Source organism: Triturus cristatus, chromosome 2_2, assembly GCF_964204655.1.
Source record: "Triturus cristatus chromosome 2_2, aTriCri1.1, whole genome shotgun sequence".
NCBI classification, from domain to species: Eukaryota; Metazoa; Chordata; class Amphibia; order Caudata; family Salamandridae; genus Triturus; species Triturus cristatus.
Genome location: NC_140582.1, coordinates 1,206,262,286 through 1,206,290,002, shown reverse-complemented (window position 1 = coordinate 1,206,290,002; position 27,717 = coordinate 1,206,262,286). Strand labels below are relative to the sequence as shown.

The following is a 27,717-nucleotide window of genomic DNA, read 5'->3' as shown; positions in this document are numbered from 1 at the left end:
TTGCATATGGCTGGGTTCAAACTGGAATGGCATGGTGAGCAAAAAAACGATGGATTTAGGCCCAGATCTCTGTACTGGGGTAAATGTATGACATTGTTCTGCATTCTGTCCATCAACTGTTGTTTTTGCATGGAATCATTCTAGGCACCTCACTCAAAGTGTATGCAGTCCAAACAAATGCGCAGGTCCTACGGATTAGAGGCAACTACACGACACAGCAGACCTCAATCCTAATCCCTTCCTGCACATGAACAATCACTATCGACGTTTTGCTGTTTCTATGTGTGCTGCACAACACAGTACATATAGAAACAGCAAAACCAACGAAAAAGTAATAATTTCTCTTCATTGTGCCAGTTGAAGGTCAGGTTTTCCCTGATCTTATTTTTGCGCTGCCCCATATTTATGCCAGCCTTGTAAATAATGGGCAGTCTAAAAAAGCAATGGGTATTGCGGCAGAACGCCCACTGCAACACCCATTGCCTGACCATTTCACACTAAGTGCTGCATGAATAGGGGCATTATTTACAAAGCGGCATTAAGCCACGTTAAGTGGCTTAACGCCACCTTGTAAATAAAGTAAAGGTGTTATCGCTACCGGAACATAAAAAAAAGTGACATTCTGGTGGCGATTACCCCTTGTAAGTATACCCTTGAGTGTTTAGTCAATGTTGTCTTTGCCATTGTTAGCACCACCAGGCATGTTACAGAAATGTACTCACTCACTGTTGGGATAAATGTCCTCCATGTAGCTTTTTGAAGCTATGCCACCTTCTCTTATGTGTTTTCTGGACAGCTGTGTTTATTTTATGTCAATGGACTCAACAGTCTGGAGGTGCGCTGTGTTATTTTTTTGAGACATCAGAGTTGGGCTCTGTCATCAGGGTTATCCAAAGTGCACTCCCTTTTGTGAGAGTGGTTTGAGCCCTGTCTACCTAGGGGCATATCTACAAGGCCGAAAAGCGGTGATAATTGTATCGCTATATTAGCAAGGTCACGCTATCGCGTGAAACCTTGCCTTAGCGCCTGAATTCCTAACGCCCATCTTTGCATCTCTAATGAGATGCAAAGTGGGCGTTCCTCCTCAGGCTAAGGGGAAAATGTCGCTAAGCGACATTTCTCCTATTATCAAGCCTCACGCAAAGCAGCATAGCAACAAGAAAAGTAGCGATCACCTCTGTTATCGCTACTTTCTTTACGCCTGCTTTGAAACTGACTTAGCCATGATATCCTATGGAAGGTGGGTATCATGGCTAAGTGTTTGAGGCCCTATCAGCAAGCTATTGCCAAACTTCGTGGGATTATCGCTGGGTTTCCAGCGATAATCTCACGTTTGGCAGCTAGCGCTAGGATTTTTATCGCTTTTGAGATAAGCGTTGCTAATAGCAAGCTATCTCAGCTATAAAAATCCACGTTAGCTGGTGATAATTATCCTAGCGCTAAGTGCGCTTAGCGATAATTATCGCCTGCTGATATGCCCCCAAGTCTTTGAAGAGTGGCAGTGTTAGGAGCAGGCTTCTCTTCTGGAGCACAGACATGTTGACATGTACTCCTCACGGGACTGTCTACCAGCTCCTGCCCTATAAAGTCCATTCTGTCTCTAAAAACAGAGTCCTTGGTCATCATCATGTCTGGAACATGTAGTGGGTATGCCTGTGCATAGCTGATGTGTTTGTGGAGTTCCATGTTTGTATTTGGATTGCTTGGTGCATCCAATTAACATCACCTGGGTGTCTTGGACAAGATGGTGGTGTTTGTTTTGGAAGACTGGGACTGTCCTTTCCCTCTCCCTAAAACTAGCTGTAACTCATGATTGGGAGAGGTGCACTGGTTTCCCATTTTACATTTACGCCTCCCTTATTTTCGATAGTGTGCCAGTCTCTCCGGACAATAGGAGCTTCCAGACACCAGGATACACATTCCCATGAGCATTTCACCTTTGAAAAAGTATAGATTCCATGATGGATTTAAGGTATCCTTCGTGGCCACCGGTGCAGTGTAAGTACTTTGTTCAACTGTAATGACTCTACTGGGAGAACTGTGCACCAGACCAGGATATACAATTACAAGAACCAGTCAAGAAATCCCTCCTAAATTTCCATTCTTCCTCAAGACTACAGAACTAAGAGCTCTGTTAACTGCACACTACAATTGCCCTCATCCATTCAGCCTTGCTTTGTAGTCTATTGCATGTACACCAACATTTTTGCAAACAGTCCCTCCACTGCATTATTTCTCTCTTTCTGTAGATGCAAAGTAATAGTGAGTGTGCAGTTTCAGTAGGGTAGAGGCATATCCTCTGTCATCTAATTTGCTAGTTTTGCACTTTCCAAATTCATAGCTAAATAGATGTAATGCCAACAATTCTCAATTTGAATGGTCCTGAATGCCTTTAAAGGTATGCCTGATACTCACAAATGGCCATTAGTAACATAAAATCATCTTTTTCAGATTTTCTGATGCAGATTTATTTGAAAGATGTCGATAAGGAGACTAGAAAAATTATTGACTCATTCCAAATGCAGAATTCCTCATTTTTTTCAGAACGAGATCTCGCTGGTGAGTACTAAACCGTGATGTATGGTGTTTCGTGTGTGTGTGAGTGTGTGCTTGCATACCTGTGTGTGTGTCTGTGTGTGTGTGTTGGACCTGCCCCTTGCTGCAGGGATATCCCTAAACGTTTTGTCTTCCCCTAACTATTTTTCTGACCTTCTTTTTGCTGGCTTTAGGACTCTGGGCACTTTACCACTGCTAATCAATGCTAAAGTGCATGTGCTCTCACCCTAAACATGGTTTGATTGGTTTATACCTGTTTGGCATATTTTATTTACTTATAAGTCCCTTGTAAACAAGTATCCCATTTATCTAGAGCCTGTAAATTACATGCTACTAGTGGGCATGCAACACTGCTTGTGCCACCCATCCACAGAAGTAGCCTTTCAAGCCTGTTTCAGGCCTGCCACTGCAGGCCCTGTGTACGCAGTTTACTGCAACAATGACTTGACATTTAAAACTACTTGCCAAGCCTTACACTCCCCTTTTTTTATGCATAGGTCATCCCTAAGGTAGGCCCTAGGTAGTCCTATGGGCAGGGTGCTGTGTAAATGAAAGGTAGGACATGTACCTTTATGTTCTACATGTCCTGGTAGTGACAAACAGTTAAATTAGTTTTTCACTACTGTGAGGCCAACTCCTTTCATATATTAACATTGGGAATTCCTTAATGCACTTTTAAGGTGTTATTCCTGATTAGAAATGAGTAGCTGCATCATGTTTCAGATTTTTGGAATGATAATGATAAATCTTCTTTAGTGGTAAAGTTGGAATTAACATTACTATTTTCAAAATGCCTCTTTCAGAGAGTGGGCATTTCTCTGTTCTTACTGCTCTGTGTGCCTTGCAGTCTATATCCAATACACATCTGGGGTGGGTGACAGCTACACTTTGTGCATTCCCTCTAGATAGCTGCAAACACAGTAAGGTTAGGTGTCTCTGAGAACTCATCTGCATTCTGATGGATCTTCCTGGGCAGGAAGAGAGGGAGGAACTGACACCCACATCTGAACAGATAGTGTCCTGTCCCCACACAAAGGGCTGATTTACCCCCCATAGCTAGTCTGGAGCCAGGGCTCGGATGAAAGTGAGACCTGTGCACTTCAAGGGCCTGCTTTGAAGTCACCTGCACTTTAAAGGCACATTTGAATAAGTACTCAGTCTCTGACCCCAGCAAGACAGAACAATTCTGGACCCGTGAAGAACTCTGCTAAGAAGAAGGACTGATGTGCTGCTACAAGGACTTCCACTCTCTGGGACTGTTAATCTGGAAGAACTCCTTTTCTACCATGATGTGCTGCCTGTTGCCTGATACTTGCTACTGAGGAATAGGACTGGACCTATCTGACTTGCTGGTTTGCCCCCTGTTCTGAATTCTCAGGAACATCAAAGACTTTCTACAACCCTGCACCAGCACCTGGACTCTGCCATTTATGAGTTCTGCCCTGCCAAGTGGTGCCAATCCAATATAGCGTCCTTGAAAATGAGCTTCTGCTGTGAAGAACCTGCATAATTGAGGCAGTAATGGCTTTGCGTTGATCGGAACCGGCACATTGGCCTTCGACGCCGATGCAGTAGCTGATCGACGACATCACTTTGACAAATTGCACAGCTCGACAAAAAACAGACAGTGCTGCTCTACTACGATTCACAGCCTGCATCGAAAAGGGGTTCATCGACGAAGGCTCCATTCCCTGCACAAATTTTAACCAACGTATTCAGTCTTCAACGTAGCCGCTTCTCCCATCTAAGCTACTTTTTTCAGTGAGACTTGCGTGAGCCCTGTAACCGGCCTGCCATCCATCGCGGTTGACCTGAACTATGTATTTACCCCAGTCCAGCGCAACCTCAAGAAACCCCTTAGCGCTATTTGGTTCTAAGCACTACTTTTTGATTTATACTTCTCTCCTAGGCTAGCATTGGGAATTCCCTTATATACTTTTACAGGGTAATTCCTGATCATATAGGAGTGACGTGGCCATGTTTAGTATGTTTAGAATAGTAATGATAAATCAAACTTACTGGTAAAGTTGGATTTTTAAGTGCCCATTTCTCAGTGCTTATAATTCTTGCTTTGCAGCCTGTCTCCAATACATGTCTGAGCTAGGTGACAGCTACACTTTGTGCATATTCTCTAGGCAGCCACAACACGGTGTCTTGCTTTACACTCCCAAATAAAAGAAATTCAGCACTCCCCAGCAGAGGCATGCTGTAAAGCAAGAAAGCACCTGGAAAGGGGTCTCCACACTCATGAAATGAGGCACATCAAAAGACAGTTTTCAGAAGAAAGCGTGGGGTTTTATTAGTGTAACACTCTCTAACAGAAAGATTTCCCAGATGTCAAATGAATCATGTAAAACAACTTGCCTATATATATATATATATATATATATATATATATATGTATATATATATATATATATATAAAAGCAAAGTCCTGAGCTCCCCAATGAAACAAAGGGAGCTGAAGGCAGGTAAGGACCTCTTCACCATGCACAATGCTGACGCCCAGAAGTAAAGACAGAAAACGAATCCAAATTTTCAATTCTGACGTTTAATTCATTTGTCAGACAAGTGTCCGCCTCAGACGCGTTTCGATCGCCTCCGCGATCTTGATCACCTGACGCGCTGGTGCCGGACCATCCAATTTAAAATCAGTTTCACCCAATCATGATGCTGGAGTTAATAGACATAACTGAAATACTACAAATTACAAATTGGAGTGTGTTTTCCTTAAAGGGATGCCGCAAATCAGTCAAAAACATAAGTAACCGGGTTAAAGAAACAAATTGATAAATAGAATGCAACAAAGCAGTTCATAGCATATAGAATACAGGGCAAGTGCCCTTAAGTGCTAAAATGCTGGTTTTACAAATCTTCACCACGGTTCGCATGTTTTTAGAAAGAAACAACAATAATTCATTCCTTAAATCTACAAATAACACACTCTCAAAAAAAGGTTAAAGAACAAATAAAAATAAAAATTGAAATTGAAAGCATAAATGGGGATAAACAAAATTAATAAATACAAAAAGGGGAATGAAACAAAAAGACTTGAGCAAGAAGCATTAGAGTGGATACTCATACTATACAAAACTACCAGTAACAGAAAAAACCGCTAATTTTGAAGTTGTGAGTGCTGTTGGAATAGCCACATTCAGATTGCAGATAAAAGATTCAAACTGAAACATATTCTACAAGAAATTATGCAAATCCTCACTCGTGTTCATCCCATTTGGCATCTTAGTGTCCAATAATAGGATGAAAGAGGATTCCAACTGGCGTAATTGTTTTTCTCTGTTACCCCCCCGAATTGAAGGTGGTACCGCCCCAATCACAAAATAGATTAGGTCACTGACCTTGTTGGCATGAATGGCTTTAAAGTGACGGGCAACGGGATATGTGGGGTCCGAGTTGACAATCGCACGAAGATGTTGTAAAATGCGATTGAAAACCGGTAGTTTGGTGCTCCCCACATATCTTAAGTGACAGGTACACTCTAACACGTAGACCGCAAAGTCAGTGCGGCACGTGAAATGTTGTTTGATTTGTACCGGAACATTGCTAAATGCAGTGCAATATTCAGAAATGTTAATTCCGAATTTGCACGCGCGGCATGAGGCACATTTGAAAAAGCCAAAGCGTGTCAGCCACGTGATCTTTTCCGTGACTTCAGGATTGGATTTGACCAACGCATCCCTCATAGAGGGTGCTCTCCTGAAAGTGATGTTTGGTAGATTGGGCAGTAAAAATTTCAGAGTCATGTCAGTTAAAACAATGGGCCAGTGCTTGTAAATAATATGTCGCAGGCTTTTGTGTTGTTTACAAAACGTGGTAATGAGCCTAATAGGTTGAGTGACCTCTGTGTCCACCTCCAAACTAGAACTAATAGTCAGAGGCTGTCCGGTGTTTAGGCAGATTTCCCGAGAACAAAGATTGGCTTTGTCAAGGGCTTTTTTAAGATTATCCAGTTTGTACCCACGGGCAAGGAACCGGTTAGTAGCCTCCTGTTGGCATTGATCTAAGTCACATTGACGGCTACAAATGCAGCGTAGACGAAGATATTCCCCGTAGGGTATGCTACGTATGAGATGTGGTGGGTGTGCACTGCTGGCATGTAAGATAGAGTTACCAGCAGTGGATTTCCTATGAAGTTTAGTTTCTATGTGTTGGTCCATAATGAACACTTCCACATCCAGGAACTCCACCCTCTCAGTGCTAATGGTAGCCGTAAACTGTAAGTTCATTGTGTTGTTATTAATGGAGGCTACAAATGAGGAGGCCTCCTCTTTGGAACCTTCCCAGACGATAAAAATATCGTCTATGTATCTGCCATAATACCGGATGTGTGCATCCCATATGTCTTTATGGTTGGCCCTGAGGACATGTTCCTCCCACCAACCGACCAAAAGGCAGGCATAGGTTGGAGAGAAACATGCCCCCATAGCCACACCCCTCAACTGTTTGAATAGTACTTTATTAAACAAAAATAGATTATTATTGAGACAAAGTTCGATCATTTGAAGGAGCATGGTATTGTGGTCCTTGAAATTGATGGAACGGGAATCTAGAAAATGTTTGACAGCTATCAACCCTTGTGAATGTAAAATGCTGGTGTAAAGGGAAGCTATGTCAAGTGTAATTAGAACAAAAGAAGATTGCCAACCAATTGCCTTGATTTTAGTTAAAAAATCCCCAGTATCCTTGATGAAGGATGGCAGAGCGATCATATGAGGTTGGAGAAAGTAATCTACATATTTAGACATAGCTTCCAAAAGACTATTCCGTGCAGAGATAATGGGTCTGCCTGGTACCGGGTGAATACCCTTGTGGACCTTAGGAATAAAATAAAGGGTGGCTGTAGTTGGAAAATCATTTTTGAGGAACAGATATTCATTCTTTGACAAGAGTCCCATTCTTTTCCATTGGGCTAACAGGGAGGAAACAGATTTCTTAATTTCACCCAAGTGATCTCGACCTACTTTGCTATAACAATTAGTGTCGGATAGATGGCGTTGTGCCTCTTGTAAATAATCATCTTTGGGCCAAAGAACAATGTTACCGCCCTTGTCAGCACCCATCACCACAATTTGACCATTCCCACGAATATATATATATATATGAGAACCACCACTCTCGTCATCACGAAAATAGACTCGGACTCCGATGCTGCATGCAAATATTTAATATCCAAGTGCAAGAATGACGCGTTTCACCAATACGGCTTGTTCACGCTCGAAAATGCAAACCAACCACCATGTTTTAAATACACAGATTCATTAGATGACGGGTTTACACATGGTATCAGAAAGGATGTGAATTGGGCGGCCATCTTGTAACGGTGTATAATACATTGTATACCTATCAATGTTAACATAATTATTTACAAAATACAGATAAGTGCATATTAACACAAATAAAATCTTCATTGTATTTGATAATTATACAAAGGCATATATTACATAGCTCAAATAGATGTAAATACGTGATGATAACGCAAATGAAACCCGTACCATAACGCGTAATTAAATATCCACAATGATATTGTTGTATCTCCCAACACCATGTTACTGCGATTTGGGCATGCTTATGTGTTGTACGACCCCCAGACAGGTATGTCCTATTACGTGAATAACGATGTCACTCGCGTCCCAAGCGCCCAAGTGGGCGGGACCGAAAAAGTAGGCCAATCAGTATATGAAATGAACTGGTTACTGAAAGTGCCCAATCAGGTCGTACACCAAACAAACAGCACTACCCAAATAGTAAATGGCTCTAATAAGACTGTGTCCATTGAAAATATATTATATTATCATTAGTGTCTAATCGCCCAAGTGGGCAGGACTAAAAGTGATCTTAAATGGTATGGAGATCTAACCAACTGTGCAATCTTTATGACAATGAATGTAAGATGGGACACATACCTCACTATGTGAATGCGATAGAATTATATACATTGTTCTTCCCCAAGTGGGGTTAGGGCAAAGAGTAGTCCGCCAAGAATACAAAATGATAAGGGCCCTGATAACAACTGATAAAAGTACGACTACGTGAATATCATCATTACAATAAGTATGACCACCTTCCTCAATGTTCCTGAAACACCGTCTGAAAAATAAACAGATATGAATATAAAATATTAAAATGAGTCTACAACAGCTTAGGATAAACTTTCATTGATGCTTATTCATGCAGATGAACAGATAATTCTTCGCTCATATTTAATCCTTTAGGAGCGAGACTTTCAAAATCCACATTCTAATTTCCTCAACAGTAGTTCTCGGTAAATTCACTGAAAAAACCATAGGTTTCACACACGTTATAGTTAGGAATTATCATTTAAAAAACCTTGCAAATTCACATAAAAAACCATAGGTTTCACACATGTTATAGTTAGCTGTACATTTCACACGTAAAAAACCAATGAAATTCCACGTTATAGTTAGATCAGGTGACTATAACTTGCGCGCCCACAATAAACTGCTGATGACGTCACATATTACATCACTCATGACATGGTCAGTGACATCACTCATGACATCAATGATGACATCTGAAATTACACATTGTGGATTGCGGTCGCGCAAGTTATAGTTACCTGATCTAACTATAACGTGGAATTTCATTGTTTTTTTACGAGTGAAATGTACAGCTAACTACAACATGTGTGAAACCTATGGTTTTTTAAGTGAATTTGTACGGTTTTTTAAATGCTAAGTTATATATTTATTTTTTATTTTTTTTTCTGGTTTTTCACTTTGCGCACACCCTGCGCGCACGGTGCGCACACTCCATGCCGTGCGCACCTCGGCTTTTTTTTCACAGTAACATTTGTTTTTTTCTCCCTTGTGGGTCCTTCAATTTATTTTTTAAATGTGATTGTTACTTCTTTATTTTTTTTAAATTTTTTTTTTGCCGTGCGCTTACGGTAAGCTTACCGTACGCGCACTCCGCGATTTTTAAAAAAAATTATTAAATGTATTTTTCGTACTTTTGGGTCCTTCTAGGACCCCCTGACAAACACTAGGGGGTCTGCAACTCTCTTCGTTGCCCCCTTATCACGTTCCCCACCTTTGTTTCTCAGTGCGAAAGACAGAAAATGGCGGCCGACACTTCCTGATTTCGACCGATTCGAATGTTTACAGTCATGTAGCCACCAATCAGAATTGAGCTTGCGCACGGCACCGTACGCGTATGGTAAGCTTACGGTAAGCGCACGGAGCGCGCTTACAGATATTGTTGTAGGGATTCTGCGTATGCACAGAACTATGCGCAGGAAACCAGAACCTTAGAGAATTGTGGTGTACCAGAAACTCCCCATAGAACTAAGAACCCCTTATCCGACTAGCTTAGTGTCACATTCGTTATCCGAGATTTAGCTCGGCGGTCCCAATGTATAGACAACCCAGAACATGCGACTTATTTATTCTAAGGAATGGTGGGAACCCGAAATACCCGTTTGCACATATATATCAGTCCACAACAGAATAACTAAGACACAGTAAAGTTTAAAGAATTTATTCATAAACCTCGAGTCCTGTTATACAGTACTTTGGCTAACATAAGCAGACAAATGGTTCAGATCATTACCATTAGCATTGTTACAATACCATAGAAAATGAAAGGAGCGATCATATTAATAATGACAATGGAAAATAACCACCCTCCTTTCTCTAGCAACTAATAAAATATTATTATACTATTAGAAGGTCTCATAGGCTTGCATAGGGGACCCCATACCGTATAGATCAGCTTAGGTGTATCACATCACAGGATCAGCTCAGTGTTCTCTGCTTCAGCTCTTCTATCGAATGCCTCTAACAAAATGCTGCGCTGTAATATTAAAGCCTACGACTTCCTGGTATTTGCAGCTGCGTGCATGTTATGACTAAACAGTGGTACGATCACCCTGAACACAATCAGCCGGCACCGTCTAGTGTCCTAGAACAGTTCTTTACTCGATGTACAGACCAAGGGCACTAGCAACTGTTAAGGATGTATAAATAACATTCACTTGAGACAAGAGCGAGTCTGCATTTCTCAAATGAATAACATGTAACAACAGTGTCGGGTGCAAAGGCAGCAAAAGCAACAAGATGGCTGTCTAACAGCTAACGTGACTGAGCTAACTTAGCACTGTAAATAGGGAGTGGCCTAAAACCACGTGACATCCCCCTTTGATCGAACCACGGTACAACCAGGGGCGAATATGTTAACAGAACGCAGAGTTCAAGATCAACGATGCAGACTAAAGAGCTTGAAATGTGAGTTCAGAAAATGAGAGGAAAAAAAAATTCGAAGAGAAAAATATGTAAAAACACAATCCACCGTCCATAGAGGCCAACGATCGTTTGTGAGAGGAAAGAAAAAAAAAAAAATGTAACTCCACATGACTCGCCATCAGACATTGTGAGCACAATTGTCAATGTAGGAAAGTATAAGCAGCATATGCAGCCGCAGCTTCCAGTAGAAAATCATTGGAGTCATCCGCAAAATTGTCTGTCATCCAATTCAGCAAAGAAAAAGAACACACGTGTTCCACAGGGAAATGAGCATCAAGCACTCCACGTGGACAAGAAGCAGGCATCTCGATGTAACTTCGAGCCAGGAAGTCAACTGCTGCCTTCTCGATATCCCATAATCCAAGGACTCCATGCGCCGCACCCAAGGCCATAAACCCGACTCCAGAACAGTCAAACTTATGAACCACTAAGGGATACATCAGTCGATCAAAATCCAGGTCAGGTGACACCAAGTTTGACAAACACATATCCAGAGCCCATTGGAATGGACATTCGAGACAGTGAAAAACAGGCTGTACACAAGTGAAAAATGGGAACCTGAAGGATAATCCATAAGCGACACTCAAGGTAGCCAGTGGTAAAGTCCCATAGGATTCCCACATCCAGCTACGCAGATGGAACAGACTGAATCCGTGGTCGAGTAGCGCAAGTCGTGCATCCATAGCGTAGAGCGCAGACCAACAGGAGTATGCCAGCAATTAATGCGAGAATCAGAGGAAACCCTCCGAAAACTCCAGAAAAAATAGAATGAAAAATACTTGGTATTATACCAAAGATAGACTGGAAAGACGTCACAAGGCCAGAGCCTACAATTTTAAAAAAATGGACCAGACCAGTCGTGGAAGAAGCATTGAAGATAGTATGTATTAATGTGCCAAAATGCAGGGGGAGGTCAGTATTCAAAAGAGCTTGAACTTCGGTGCGAGTGTTCGCCACTTGAAGGAGAAATGTTTCACGGGACGAAGTCAACGCAACCTCCTTTTGAGACAAAAGAGCCCTTATTCTGCTCATCCTATTGAACTCTGCTTTCAAGGTTGGAATCGTCGGCCAGATGGATATATCCAGTCGGCCTTGCGGGGGTGGGAAAAGCACGTTATTACAGCAAATTACCCTTCGTGAAACTGAAACAATATAGGGAATTCCAGCTAACATCCCACAGCAAGCCTCACTATTTAAAAGCAGATAACTACCATTAGCAAGCAGCATAAATGATGGCGTTATAACTGGCACAGGAATGCCCTTCAACACGCAAGCTAAATTAGGGGCATTCATATTACACGATCCATGTAATTGGATATGTCTACACACTACGGAATGATCAGGAGCCGACGTACACTCCTCACCCTTCAAATAAACTTCTTTTCCGTCTCTCTCACATCGATATGTAAATGGGAGAGACCAGACTTCATGCAAGAATGCAGAACCAAGTTTTTCATATCTGCCCAAGGCGTAATGTTTCATGCATGAACTAAACCTATACATAGAAATTGGGAGAGTGACCATCCCATGGATGAGCCACACTGCATAATCAGACTCAGCCACTGAAAAAGGCAAAGGTTCTAACTTTTCTATATGCAGTAGTGAATACGTAGCATCTTTCATGGACATGAATTGCTGCTTTGCTGTCAGATTAAATGGGCGGAATAAAGAAGAAACATTCATGTAATCCCAAGGTACTTTCCCCGCCTTTAACGTCTGCAAAGTCCAAGCAAATTGCATAATCGATCGTAATTGATTTTGACCATGATATAACACAGACACGTCTTCCTGGACAATATCTACAACAGATGAAACAATGTTATCTAATGTATATATTCTCGAAGATAAGGTATTAATACTATTATCTATTACTGCCAATACTTTTTCCATATTGGCCTGGTCAATAGCACGGAGCCTGGAAGCAGCCTCAATCTGCGACAACTTCCAAACCTCGTTGTAAACAGCATACACCCACCTTTTGGATCTTCCCAATGCGGGACCTTTAACAAAATCATTCAAATCTATTTTGTCATGTAAACGGGACAAATGAATTTTAACAGAATCTAATGTGGAATGTTGCAGCCATGTCTGGCACAATTTACCTACCGGGTAGGTAGTGATAGTGTGTGAGGACAAAAAACGAGGGTCTACTCTATCCTGTATGTATCCGGGAACCAACCCCAAAAATCTACGTTGACAGGTATCAGAACTTCCCTGCCATACCAACCAACCTTTAGGGTCAAATGCACTAATATTGAAGGTGGAATTGGAAATAAAAGACTGCAACATAGTAAGGGACAGATCTGTGTGATTCTCCCAACCAGGATAAGCACTCAGATCCGGGATCGAGGGAGAATTTAATTTTTTAGAAATAGCCAATCCAAAACAGGTTGTCTGAAAAATTGTGGAATTTAAAAATAACATGTGGTTTGGGATGAGGCAGGCACGATGTAAAGCTTCTGTTCCTTGTACTTGCCAAGACTTAGTTCCCCAAACCGATTTGAGATCAATAGTATCTTTCCAAACTTCATACCCTCCAATTGCCAAATCGTCCATAAAGGACTTAGAAAACAACAATTTAGTGTGGGTCAAACGCACCTTTGAAATAGGTTCGTCCCTAAGTTTAAAATAAAAGGATGCATTATTGGATACACTGAAATCCGAAAAATATGAAAATTTGTCGACCAATGTTTTTGAACTATCAATCATCGGGGCAGGGCAATCTTCCCACTGTGTAAAGTTGACTAAACTACGAAATGTGTTTGCCCTATGAAGAAAATGTGTTCCATAATGTTGATAACAAAACTGCTCTGCATAGTTTTCAGTATTCAAATACAAATTTTCAGCATCAAATGCGGCATAGTATTTCAGATCAGAAAACAGTGTCTCTATAGTTTTTACATCCCAATCATCAGATCGAATGTCCTGTTTTACCACATCACCCATAGAAACACGATATACAGATGGCACATTAATCACTTCCGTGGGCCCATGAATTTGAAATTTAACTGCATCCCATGCTATCCCATCACGGACAGGCCAGGCGGTGATATTTACAAAAGTCTGGTCCCTCTTCATGATGTGCGACGATGAATGTGGGGCCAAAGTTCCATTAATTAATCTAATTGTAGAACGTTCATTCAGGTAGTGTCCATTTATAAGCCTAAAAAACACCACCACAAAGCCAATGGACATGAACAAAAAAATGCAAATGAGCACCAGCCAAATGTAAATCCAGGGGGGAACCAAAAATTGTCTCTTGAACCAGGCAAAATTTTTTGAAAATTTGGAAGGGGCAGTGGAAGTCAATGATTCAGTTCCAAAGGAAGGATTAGACTGGATAATTTCAGTTGAATGCAAAAGGGGCAATGGAACATCAGCAGGATAAGAATACTCAGCAGCATCAGGCAAATCACCATCTGCAGGTGATACAGCAGAATCAGAAAGTACTTGCATTTCAATGGCAACCTCAGGCACGATGTCAGATGGTGGCACCACAACAGAACTGCGCATCATTGAAGGGCAAGAAACTGAAGGTGTCAGACTATGGAGAATCGGCCACCCTGTGTAGCTTGACATTGTCAACTGAAATGTACCTGTTGTCTCTGTGACCAGGAAGTGGAGGCAAAACAATTGTACGGGTACCCTCAACTCCAAGCACCGGCACTGGTGCACGATAAGAGGGGCCAAACTCCTTCTTCTTCTCCACCTTCTCACGGACCAGATCACCAACTCTGGGTAGCCAGCCGACTACCGGAATCTGAAGTCCAGCTTCGGTCGCAGAGGATATGTGCTCTTTTGCTAGAGTGTCTCTTTCTTCTTGAAGATTCTGTAAGACATTACAGTGGTCATCTAAGTCAAAAGGCGCGGCCGCCGCCGCCATGTCTAGACCCTCAAGGTCTGGGACAAACATTCGAACCCCGAAGAGCATCATGTATGGGGTCCTCCCACCCAGCGACCTTCTAGGGCGATTATTAAGTGCACGTTGGACGTCATAGAAATGGGCTAGCCAGTTTTTTCCAGTACCTAACACCCTGGCTGTCAATGATTGCTTTAGGTCACGGTTCATTCGTTCCACAACACTATTGCCCTCAGGCCGGTATGGAGACGAAAATTTGACTTGGACCCCCAAACTTCTCATAGCTTCTTTGTAAGCCTTAGAGGCGAACGCAGGGCCCTGATCAGAGTGAAGGGTGCCACATGCAAAACTCCCTATAAAGACACGCAATGCTTTGATAACAGTCCTGGCGTCAGCACTCCTGTGTGGCCACACCCAAAGAAAACGTGTGCACGAATCTACTGCAACCAAGATATACTTGTACGCAGTGTCTGAGGAAAAAGGACCGCAGTGATCTAAATAAACACACGCTAGTGGTTGATTAGATATATGCAGCTGCGTTTGTGGTGGACGCGCCACCGTAGATGGCTTTATTTGTTGGCAAATACCACAATTGAGGACATAAGTCCGCGTATGTTTGTACAAACCGTACCACCAATAACGCTGTTGCAACAGTGACACAGTTGCGGACACTCCGGCGTGCGCTGACGCAACACCCTCGTGTGCAGCTTGTACCAAAGCAGGCCTGCAGTCCGAATTGGGAATAACTCTATCCCCAACATCATTAATCCTCACTAACGGGACGTTATCAGGACTTAAGTGATAATGGTATCGAGAAGGGAAACCCCTAGGGAAGTTTGTCCCAGTCTCTGAAGCAGCAATGGCTGCCAAGATGTCATCATCGATCTTACTTTTGGATCTTGTAACTGCTGCTACTAAGTATGTTGCCACTGCTGTTTTAGCTGCCTCGTCAGCCAAACTGTTACCGACAGCATGGACGCCAACTCGTTGGTGACCAAGAGTGTGAATAACATTCACAAGGGGTCGACTGTCCTTTAGTTCAGCCACCCTAGCCCAAAGCGTTTTATGCTTCACTGTGCTACCTTTTGAATCACGAAATCCATTCGCGATCCAAAACGTCAGATTGTCGTTGTAAGATTGAACACAATAGTAAGAATCACTCACTATAAGAGTTGTGACTCTATGATCAGCAAACTCCAGTGCAAGCACCAGAGCACGAAGCTCCGCCAATTGTGCGGTACAATCACCCAAAGTCTGCGTATGCACCGCATCCTGTATGAATTCTCCATTCACGAAAGTACCAACAACAATTGCGCAAGCCGCTGAATAAGCGTGCCTTGATCCAGTTGCGGGCTGCGCGGACCCATCAGTGTATATAACACAATGGAACTCCTCCAACGGGCGCAATGTATGTGGAGCCGGATGAACTAATTCATACTCCAAACTCTCCTGAGTCTGTAGTCCTGCGTCAAAGATGTATTCGACGTCAGGCGAGGCTAAGGAGGTCGCCCATTGTATCCACCTTGGATGCAAAGCTTTAGAATTCGGCACACTTGCTTTAGTGACTGCCTCTAGGGCAGGAAATGGTGTTACCACCATCATGCGTTTCCCCTGTGATAGCGCTCGTTCTTTCAGGATTGCCATCTGAACTGCTGTCAAAACTTTTTCGACAGTGGAGAAACGCATTTCAGCCGAAGTATATAAATGAGATTTGTAAGCAATGGGGACTGTGTCGCCCTCATTGTATGTTAAGTACGTGAACCCCTCCACACCCGGTACAATTCTTATTACCAGGTTTGTGTGGTTATCACGAGTTTGTAAATATTTCGCAGTAAGAAGGTCAGACTGCAATGAGTACAATGCAGCTGAATGCTCTGGCAGCCAGCAAGATTTGGTAAAAGTAGGTTGCACCAAGGCATATAGTGTCTTGATACGCTGGGCATATTCAGGAATGTAGGTACGACCGAAATTCAGAAAGCCCAGCAATGATTGTAGTTGTTTCAGTGTCGCAGGGATACGAAGGCGTGCGCATTTCTCAAGGAACTGCGGAGCCAAGCCGCGGCCCTCATTGTTGAGTTCGTACCCCAAGAATAAAACTGTGTACTCGGCAATGTGGGACTTCTTAAAGTTAAACTTGTAACCAAAGTCCGCAAACATAGTAATTATGTTGTCCACGCAAGCAAGGTGTGGAAGCAACTCGTCGTCTGTTAAGTAGATGTCATCAACGTACGAGTATGCCTCCGGGTCTACCATCTCTAAGAGAGAGACCACACGGGCAGCAAATACCCCAGGACTATTTTTATAGCCCATAGGAAGCCTTTTGAACACTTTTTGTTTACCACCCGAAGTAAAAGCGGTCCACTCATAACTATGAGGGGATATGTTATGGCAATAAAAGCCATTGGACAAGTCGAGTGTGGTTTTGAACCTCTTTCTCACAAGACTATCGACGAGAGCCGAACTATGGGTATTTTGCACCGCACAATTCCGGCAGTGCGAGTTTAAGTGCCGGTAATCCAAAACTAGGCGGTACGATCCGTCAGGCTTCGTTACAGTAAATAAAGGATTATTCATGGGTGACACACACGTTTCAATTACTCCCTGATATTCCAATTGTTCAAGGATAGACGCGACGTGAGACCTAGCCTCTCGACGCATAGGGTATTGGGGTTGAGGCTGGGGGTCGGACCGCAATGGAATTTCGTGGAGGGTAGAACATTTATCCCACCCCACCTGATTACGATACAACGCAGGTGCTAGCACCCGCGCCCACTCCTCGGCCAACTTCTTAGACTCCTCCTTGGGCACCACGTGTCCAAAAGAAGGAAGAATGACTTCTTCCCCCCTTGGAGCGTTTAGAACGAAAGCCGGGGGCCAATCTTTCTCCGCCAAAAGTATATCATAGGTGGACGTCAGATTATCCCAAAACACTGCGTTAATTTTTCGTTGTATGTCACCCTCAATATTGAGGACTACGTCAAATAATCTCTCAGGGGGGGCTACGCGAGTATCAGCAGTTTCTACTGTCACATAGATTTTAGTTGCTGTCGCCTCCAGAAAGCGACGCAGTGCTCCCCGCACTACTGTAACTTCCGCCGCGCTGTCTAGCCGCGTCAGCGCCCATTTCATGTTCAGAAGCTGTGTCCGTACCATCTGAGGCATACTTCGCTGAGATAGCAGCAACTTTCTTTTTCTGAAACGGAGGACGTGGACGTGCAGAATCCTCCTGCTTGCCTTTTCCGTCCGCCTGTCGGGGCTGGTCTCGTCCTTGAGCACCCCGACCTCTCCCACGGTCTCCTCCACCAAAGTGTGAAGCCGCTGTTTCCTGTGAAGAACGAGGAGAGCGCTGGTCAGGAACCTGAAACCTATCAGGTGACTTAATACGAGAACGATCACGCAAATCATAAGTGCGTTCAACATATGCCTGAACAGGAGAGTCAGGACGAGTATCCTGTTTCTGTTGCTGTTTATCTTGTTTTTTAGCTCGCCAATTTTGTTTTGGAAAGTTGGGTTTATCGTCTTTTGTAGACGAACTCACTTTAGTGTGCTGTACTACATCAGGAATTTTGATGGTGGGTTTCACGCCTAGGGCACTACGTCCAACCATCCTATAGGCTTTCGCAATAACTTTTGCAAACTCCCTCGGCTTATCGTCATCCGCAATTAGTGCCATCATGTTTCCCACTTGAAACTGCATGGCATCTCCCTTGAGATTTCCCATAATCATGGAACATACTATATCGAAGCTGTCGATAATAGGTCGCGGCAAAGACCTTGCCCCAATTGTCACAATCGACAATGTCTGGGACTAGTTCTTTCGGCAAAGTAATAGTGAGTATCCTGTGTTTTTCCACTAGTGTTAGGAAAGCTTACAGTAAGCGCATGGAGCGCGCTTACAGATATATATATTGATTTAAATGCTATTTTCTCAGGACCTACTGAACAGATTTACACCAGACCTACAAAAGGCACATCCTTGACCTGAGGACTACCTCTCTGCCAAATTTCAAGTAATTCTGTTCAGCCGTTCGGGCTGTAGCTCGGACTAAAGGTCCTATGGGAAAATGCATGGGGAAAACGCGTTTTGGGACCCCCCTTTTTTCTCAGCCCCCGCTTGACGAATCCCCCCGAGACTTTCAGGGTAGGAGCGGAGCGTAGCGCCCCATTGGTTTGGAAATTTTCGCGTGGATTCCTCAACCGGCGCCAAAGTTATTCCAAATAGAATGTTGCGGATTTCCTATGGAAACACGGTCCTAACTATAACTATCTACTGGCGACCGCCAGTAGATAATATATACATATATATATTATCTACTGGCGGTCGCCAGTAGATAGTTATAGTTAGGACCGTGTTTCCATAGGAAATCCGCAACATTCTATTTGGAATAACTTTGGCGCCGGTTGACGAATCCTCGCGAAATTTTCAAAATAGGTGGGGCGCTCCGCTCCGCTCCGCTCCGCTCCTACCCTGAAAGTCTCGGGGGGATTCGTCAAGCGGGGGCTGAGAAAAAAGGGGGGTCCCAAAACGCGTTTTCCCCATGCAATTTTCCATAGGGATCTTTAGTCCAAGGTACAGCCCGAACGGCTGAACAGAATTACTTGAAATTTGGCAGGGAGGTAGTCCTCAGCCCAGGGATGTGCATTTTGCATATATGGAGTCAATCTGTTCAGTAGTTCCTGAGAAAATTGCAGTTAAAGCACATGCATATCTATAGCCGCACACCGTGTCATGTCATGAGTGACGTCATCAGCAGTGGATTGCGGGCGCGCGAGTTATAGTTATCTGAACTAACTATAACGGGGGAATTTCATTGTTTTTTTACGAGTAAAATATCGACCTAACTATAACATGTGTGAAACCTATTGTTTTTTAAGTGAATATAAATATATATGTATATATATATATATATATATATATATATATATATTACCTACTGGCGGTCGCCAGTAGGTAGTTATAGTTAGGACCACGTTTCCATAGGAAAACCTCAACATTCTATTTTGAATAACTTTGGCGCCGGTCGACGAATCCTCGCGAATTTCTCAAAATAGGTGGGGCGCTACGCTCCGCTCCTACCCTGAAAGTCTCGGGGGGATCCGTCAAGCGGGGGCTGAGATAAAAGGGGGGTCCCAAAACGCGTTTTTCCCATGCATTTTTCCATAGGACCTTTAGAACGAGCTACAGCCCGAACGGCTGAACAGAATTACTCAAAATTTGGCAGAGAGGTAGTCCCTAGGTCAAGGAAGTGCCTTTTGTAGGTTTGGTGTAAATCTGTTCGGTAGATTCTGAGAAAATAGCCTTTAAATCAATATATATATCTGAGCCCGCTTACGGTACGCTTACCGTACGCTTACGGTAAGCGTACGGTGGCGTGCGCGAGCGCGATTCTGATTGGCTCTTAGATCTTAGTAAACATTCGAATCGGTCGAAACCAGGAAGCGGCGGCCGCCATTTTGTGTATTTCACTCTGAAAAAAAAGAGTGAAAACAAGGAAAGGGGGCAATGAGGAGAGTTACAGACCCCCTAACATTTGTAAGGGGGTCAAAGAAGGACAGAAAAGTACAAAAAAAACATTTATTGATTTTAAAAAAAATCACGGGGTACGCGTACGGTAAGCTTACGGTAAGCGTACGGTAAAAAAAATAAAAATAAATAAATGAAAAGCAGATTTAAGAGTTTAGATATTAGGGAGCTCTAAAAAGAGCTGTTGTGTTTATGAAGTCATTTTTTTAGTGGTACCTACAAGGTTTCACACACGTTATAGTTAGGAATTAGCATTTAAAAAACCTTGCAAATTCACTGAAAAAACCATAGGTTTCACACATGTTATAGTTAGCTGGACATTTTACTGATAAAAAACCAATGAAATTCCCCCGTTATAGTTACTGTAGGCAACTATAACTCACGCGACCGTAATCCTCTGCTGATGACATATGTGTCTTTATGAAAACAAAATATTTGTAATATATGTATAGCTAAAATTTAATGGAAGAAGACATGGGCAAATAAGTGTCTAAATACAGTATTAGCATCAGCAGAGGATTGCGGTCGCGTGAGTTATAGTTGCCTACAGTAACTATAACGGGGGAATTTCATTGGTTTTTTATCAGTAAAATGTCCAGCTAACTATAACATGTGTGAAACCTATGGTTTTTTCAGTGAATATATATATATATATATATATATATATATATATATATAAAATCTAGGTAGTTATACTTAGGACCTAATATCCATAGGAAATCCGCCACATTCTATTTGGAATAACTTTGGCGCCGGTTGACGAATCTTCGTGAAATTTTCAAAACTGGTGGGGCGCTCCGGTCAGCTCCTATCCTGAAAGTCTCGGGGCGATTTGTAAAGCGGGAGCTGAGAAAAAAGAGGGTCCCAAAACGTGTTTTCCCCATGCAATTTTCCATAGGAACCGTTAATCGCAGCTGCAGCCCGAACTGCTGAACGGAATTACACGAAATTTGCCAAAGAGGTAGCCCTTGGTTCACACTCGTGCCTTTTGGTTAAATGGTATAAATCTGTTCAGTAGTTGCTGAGAAGATCAAAAGTAAAATTGTAGATATAATTAGGGCACATTTTGAGTGACTTCTCAAATCCTCTTCTATTTCATAAAAGAATTATTCTGACATGCAGACTGAAACATGCACTTTGAATACCAGCAGCAGACTTCCCTGGTCAGCAGTAGCTTTACTACAGTGATCTAATGAGCAACTAGAGTGCTAACATTCAGAATTTATGGCAAATGTGTGACACATCTGAATGCCTTCTTGATGGAACCAAAGTAAACAAGCACTTAAAATGCAATAGTCTCTCCCTCGTTTAAGTTAAAGCAATTCTGTTAGTAATTAGCTGGCCTTTTAGTTTTGCTTTTATTAGTGTTTTTCAAACTTTCATTTATATAACATGCATATGTATGCATATATGTATGCATGCATTTATATTTGTATTTATATAGATATGCAGATTATATAAATGTTTATATATGTATGTATATATATATATATATATACATACATATATATAAATGCATATATATGCATATATATATGTGCATATGTGTGCGTGTAGAGAGAGGTAGAGAGAGGTAGAGGTGTAGAGGTGTAGAGGTAGAGAGGTAGAGGTAGAGAGGTAGAGGTAGAGAGGTAGAGAGTAGTAGAGAAAGAGGTAGAGAGAGGTAGAGAGGTAGCGAGTAGAGGATGAGTAGTAGAGAGTAGAGAGTTAGTAGTAGAGAGTAGTAGAGATTAGTAGAGAGAGTAGCAGGGTGTGAGTAGTAGAGAGTAGTCGAGTGAGTAGAGTGAGTAGTAGAGAGTGAGTAGTAAAGAGTTGTAGAGAGTGACTAGTAGAGAGTAGTAGAGAGTGGGTAGTAGAGAGTGAGTATTAGAGAGTAGTAGAGAGTGAGTGGTAGAGTGAGTAGTAGAGAGTAGTAGAGAGTGAGTAGTAGAGAGTAGTAGAGAGTGAGTAGTAGAGAGAGAGTAGTAGAGAGTAGTAGAGAGTGAGTAGTAGAGAGTGAGTAGTAGAGAGTGAGTAGTAGAGAGAGTAGTAGAGTGAGTAGTAGAGAGTAGTAGAGAGTGAGCAGTAGCGAGTAGTAGAGAGTGAGTAGTAGAGAGTGAGTTGTAGAGAGAGAGTAGTAGAGAGTGAGTAGTAGAGAGCAGTAGCGAGTGAGTAGTAGAGAGTGAGTAGTAGAGAGAGAGTAGTAGGGAGTAGTAGAGTAGTAGAGAGTGAGTAGTAGAGATTGAGTAGTAGAGTGAGTAGTAGGGAGTAGTAGAGAGTGAGTAGTACAGTGAGTAGTAGAGAGCAAGTAGTAGAGAGTGTGTAGTAGAGTAAGTAGTAGAGAGTGAGTAGTAGAGATAGTAGTAGAGAATGAGTAGTAGAGAGAGTAGTAGAGAGTAGTAGAGTAGTAGTGAGTGATTAGTAGAGTGAGTAGTAGAGAGTAGTAGAGAGCAGGTAGTAGAGAGTGAGTAGTGGAGAGTGAGTAGTAGAGAGTAGTAGAGAGCGAGTAGTAGAGAGTGAGTAGTAGAGAGTGAGTAGTAGAGAGAGAGTAGTAGAGAGTGAGTAGTAGAGAGTAGTAGAGTGAATAGTACAGAGTGAGTAGTTGAGAGAGAGTAGTAGAGAGTAGTAGAGAGTGAGTAGTAGAGTAGTAGGGAGTGAGTAGTAGAGAGCAGTAGAGAGTAGTAGAGTGAGTAGTAGAGAGTAGTAGAGAGCGAGAAGAGTGAGTAGTAGAGAGTAGTAGAGAGTGAGTAGTAAAGAGAGTAGTAGAGAGTGAGTAGTAGAGAGTGAGTAGTAGAGAGTGAGTAGTAGCAGAGAGAGTAGTAGAGAGTAGTAGAGAGTGAGTAGTAGAGAGTAGTAGAGAGCGAGTAGTAGAGAGCGAGTAGTGGAGAGTGAGTAGTAGAGAGCAGTAGAGAGCAAGTAGTAGAGAGTGAGTAGTAGAGAGTGAGTAGTAGAGAGTGAATAGTAGAGAGTGAGTAGTAGAGAGAGAATAGTAGAGAGTGAGTAGTAGAGAGTGGTAGGGTGAGTAGTAGAGAGGGATTAGTAGAGAGAGTAGTAAAGAGAGAGTAGTAGAGAGTAGTAGAGAGTGAGTAGTAGAGAGTGAGTAGTAGAGAGTAGTAGCGAGTGAGTAGTAGAGAGTGGGTTTAATTTAAAAGGAACACAATGAGGGGGTTCATTTTGCCATAGAAATTATGATTAGTGCTGAAAAAAAAAAATTAGGGCACATTTTGAGTGACTTCTCAAATCCTCTTCTATTTCAATTAAAAATACTGACATGCAGACTGAAACATGCAATTTCAATACCAGCAGCAGACTTCTCTGGTGAGCAGTAGCTTTACTACAGTTATCTAATAAGCAACTAGAGTGCTAACATTCCGAATTTATGGCAAATGTGTGACATATCTGAATGCCTTCTTGATGGAATTAAAGTAAAAAACTGAAAGTATTTCCTACTGAGGAGGCTGTAGTAAATTAGGAAATTAGGAAACTTCATAACAAATAAGTCTCCCAAGATGGCCACCAGAGACAAAAGAACCCAAATGTAGCACAAATATCACCTAGATATAGCCCAAGTATAGCCCAATGACAGAATGTCCTAGAGTGTGATGGAGTGCAGAAATCTGGGTAACGGGAATCTAGTCAACCCCGCATCAAATATCCTCCCTTCGTCACAGACCAAATATCACATTAACACTTTCGCACATCATTCATTGGTGGGGCCCATAACACCAACACTCATACAGGTCTGCACATACAGTAGAGATTGAGCGGTTCGAGCGCTCACATGAAATGAATACCTTTTAACCTATAAAACTATTATCTTACATAATTATTCACCAAATATTTACACTAACGAATCCCAGTTCCTCAACTTCTAGATATTCCTTCCATATACTAAATGGATCCTTTATTTGAGTTGAGTTTAGTGATTTTAGGCCAGCTAACCTCACATTTACAGTTTGATCTTCCCTCCCTCAATAAATGACAAACCACATTGCTTGTAAATCAAATTTAGTTTATCTAATTTTGCAAGAAATTTAGCTTCATCTAGTAATTTATTAAATCTTCACACAAATCACAGAACCTTTTATTTACGTAGTCTGGCTATTAGTCGGTCATGCAGCACGCTACAGCCCCAAGGATTCGGTCAGGGACCAAAGAAATGCGGTTATCAATCAATGCCCATTTAGGAAGTCCTTTGTCCATCCAGAAATTGGGCAGCGTTCAATCTATCAAAGATCCAGGAACACAGCAGTCTTGTGGCGTCACTGTCGTCTCCGTCAGCAAAGCAAGTAGAGGAAGTTGAAGTCGTAGAAGAAGAAGTAGAAGTTGAAGTTTAAGTTTTTTCTCTCTATTCTAATGTTACTTATATAATAAAAGTAATGTCTAAAAGATACAATTTACAGTATTTGGGTCGGTCGGGGTCATCCGGTGAGTTTTTGCACAGTTCATGATGTTAAGTCATCGTTCTTGCTGGTTCCGGAATTCGTAACAGTCCATTGTTAAAATTTGGCAGGCATCCTACTGTGGCCATGCTTGTGTACAGTCTGTTCATGCGGAGGTTACAGGAGCATGCGGTGGCGCAGGCGCACTTCACCCGAAACCTCGTGGAATGGTGGCCATCTCGTCGAGGCACACTGGCGGCCATCTTTATTTTAGGCCCAACGGACAACTTAAGTGAAACAAACACAAAAGAGTAATTAATACATAGAAATAATGAATAAAATGTTAAACCCACACTAATTCCCCTATGTGCTTGTAATTATCTAGCATATGGCGAGATTTAAAGCGTTCATATTCACCCAGTGATGTCATCTGGTGCAACATACGATACCGTCACAAAAGCAACATATATCATGCAATATTCTATTTTCCTAGTATCAGTAGGCGTACGGGTGTTAATTACAAATTATATTAGCCATGCAAAATGCAAATCCCACGTGTATTTCGTATATTAGTAATATTGATTAGTTACCATGCAAAAGTAATTAATAGAATTATAATTAGTAGATTATTCTAATTAGTAGATACATGCAGAATAGGGGGGGTATACAAAATGTTGTACTACCCACTCCATCAATCCCCCCTTTGGTGATTTATCACCACATCAATAAAATTTTGTATAATTTCTCATGGAGTCTCAAAAAATTAGTTCTTGTTTTATTTACATCTCAGTTTCCCCAGTTTCTTCTCTTCTAGCTTTCTTATACATGCTGTCTTTAATTCCTCTAATTCTATTTCTTCAAATTCCCTCTCTTGTTTCTTGTCTTTCTTTTTAAAATGTTCTCTTTTTAATCTTAATACTTAGAAAACCACACAAGTTAATGGAAATAAGATTTTACCTAAAAGGGTACTACCTAGGTTTACTAAAAAGTTTTTAATAGACGATATTTTCTTTCTGATTCTTTCCCAGACACTTTCAACCTCCAGTGGTGCAATTTCATCATGCAATTCAGTTATGTTTTTGATATAAATTTTCAAATCTTTACTTTCGTCTGGAATGTAAGTACAACAGTGTTGAGCTTTCAGCATTCTACAGACTCCACCCTCTTTTGCCAATAATATATCAAGGGCAAGCCGATTTTGCATTACCATGGCACGCATGGCAACCATTTCAGTATTTACCAATAAAAATCCTCCAGCGGTGCTTGTTGACAAGCAATCCACCACTGTTGATAATCTTCTCATTTTGTTTGCATTCAGAGATATTCCCACAATTTCTGACCAAGACTCTCTTCTACGTGCTAAGTAATTACCTAAACTATGTACACCATCTTCTCCTCTTTCCATGTGAAAAATCTTTGGGAAGACCAGGCCTACATAACATGTGCCATACCAATGGTCTGGTAAAAGATAATATGCCTTGCTCCCGCAGATAAAATATAATCCAGGAAATACTGGATCTCTTCCACCTTTGAATCCCCATCCACCCATGATTCGGTATGTATCATGGCATTCACTATTACCTACAAAATAATTGTCATAGGCAGTTTGATTCCTTCTAATACACAGTTTCCCTTTCTGGGGCCAATCTAAAGCCATAGTTGGACTAGCTTCTCCTTTCAAGTGTTTTTCCATTTCAACATCCCATACTGTCTTTTCTAATTTTCCCTCAGACACCTTCCTTTGAATTTTTTTTTTTTTTATGAATATTTTTATTGAGAAATTCAAATATAAAACACCTTCCTTTGAATTTTTAATCTCCTCTCTTCAACCATATCCAAAAAAGTATTTTCTTCTTTCTTTAAAATGCAGGTCAAATTATTTTTAAAAATATATTCTAATGTTAGTTCTTTAGTTTCTAAGAAAAATTCACCCAATACCTTTGCAGGTTTTACCTGGTTTAATTTGTTAATTGATGGTACTTGTGAAAATATGTTATCTACATCTGAAAAATAATATTCTAACTTCCCCGTCTTATAAAATAAACTAGCTATCACACTATATGTTATACCATAAATTACTGGAAGGTGGTGATAAGCCACTCCCTTCGATACTGATGCAGGTAACTGCATACAAACGTAGCAGTCCCTTACGTCCATTGTCTTTACATATTCATACAATAATTTTGAAAAAACATTGTTAGAAAAATCAGTTATAGACCTATCTTTATGCAAATAATTTCTATCTATTTTAGTCGGAAGTACCTTGTGAATCTTCTCTATATTAGTTGTGTTCTCACTATGTCCTTCTATTGTGTCTATTGTAACTTTAAATGAGATCATTAGAGCTAATATACTTCACAGAAACATTAGTAATCCTGTACAAAAAAAACACATTTTACACCATCTCTTCAAGAATCTACATCTATCTTTTCTACTAACTGTGTTTGCAATTTTGATGAATGAACAGTGTCTTTTGATTTAGCCTCTTCTATTTCACAACTAGTTTTCTAACCCAAGGCTCTAAGCACCTACTTTGTTCTACCAGTTGTTGTCTTTTTCTTTATTTTATTGTCTTTTCATTAGCAGCATTCTTGTCTTATTCAGTTTGGCATGTCATCGTCCTTCACTTTTCCTTCGTGATCTGAATACAGATTTTCCTGAATATCCGCTTCTTCTCCAAAATCGGACAAGAGAACTCTCAGGATTTCTGATTCTTCGTCTTCCTCAACCACTTCCGGTACAGTCACCTCTGGTTTTCCTTGGCTATCTGCCTCTTCTTTTATTTCAGGCAGGGCCACATATGTCCATTCCGGCGACTTATACTTCTGGTTAGGTTTTCTCGTTCTTTTGCTTTCCTCTATTACAACTATTTCTTTATCTTTTGATTTCTCTTGACTTGTCACTTCATTCACCTGTTCAGCTCTCGGTGAATTTACTTGTGTCAGTCGATATCTTAGTCTCTTTATTTTGTTTGGCCAAATTTCATCTCTTGCTGATCTTTTCAGTTTACTTCCTTTGTCATTCTTTTCAGTTCTGCAAGCTCTCTTTCTTAAGACTCGACTTTCTGGTACTCCGTCTTCACTTTCCTCTGACTCTGTTTCAACTTGCTTTTTACTTTCAACAGTTTTTCTTTCCACC

At 41.6% G+C, this 27,717-nt stretch overlaps 1 protein-coding gene across 4 annotated transcripts in view; it reads left to right on the top strand.

Annotated features, from left to right (window-relative positions):
• The window catches only part of LOC146863399 (C-type lectin domain family 4 member F-like), a 657,369-nt gene that overhangs the window by 201,503 nt on the left and 428,149 nt on the right, over nucleotides 1-27,717 (top strand). For 3 of the 4 annotated variants that reach the window (XM_085642825.1, XM_085642824.1, XM_085642827.1), the window contains exon 3: nucleotides 2,452-2,559. The exons of the other annotated variant lie outside the window; for it this stretch is intronic. In XM_085642825.1, coding sequence (XP_085498951.1) covers nucleotides 2,452-2,559 — 108 coding nt within the window. The remainder of the gene's footprint in view (nucleotides 1-2,451; nucleotides 2,560-27,717) is intronic. 4 annotated transcript variants of the gene reach the window in all.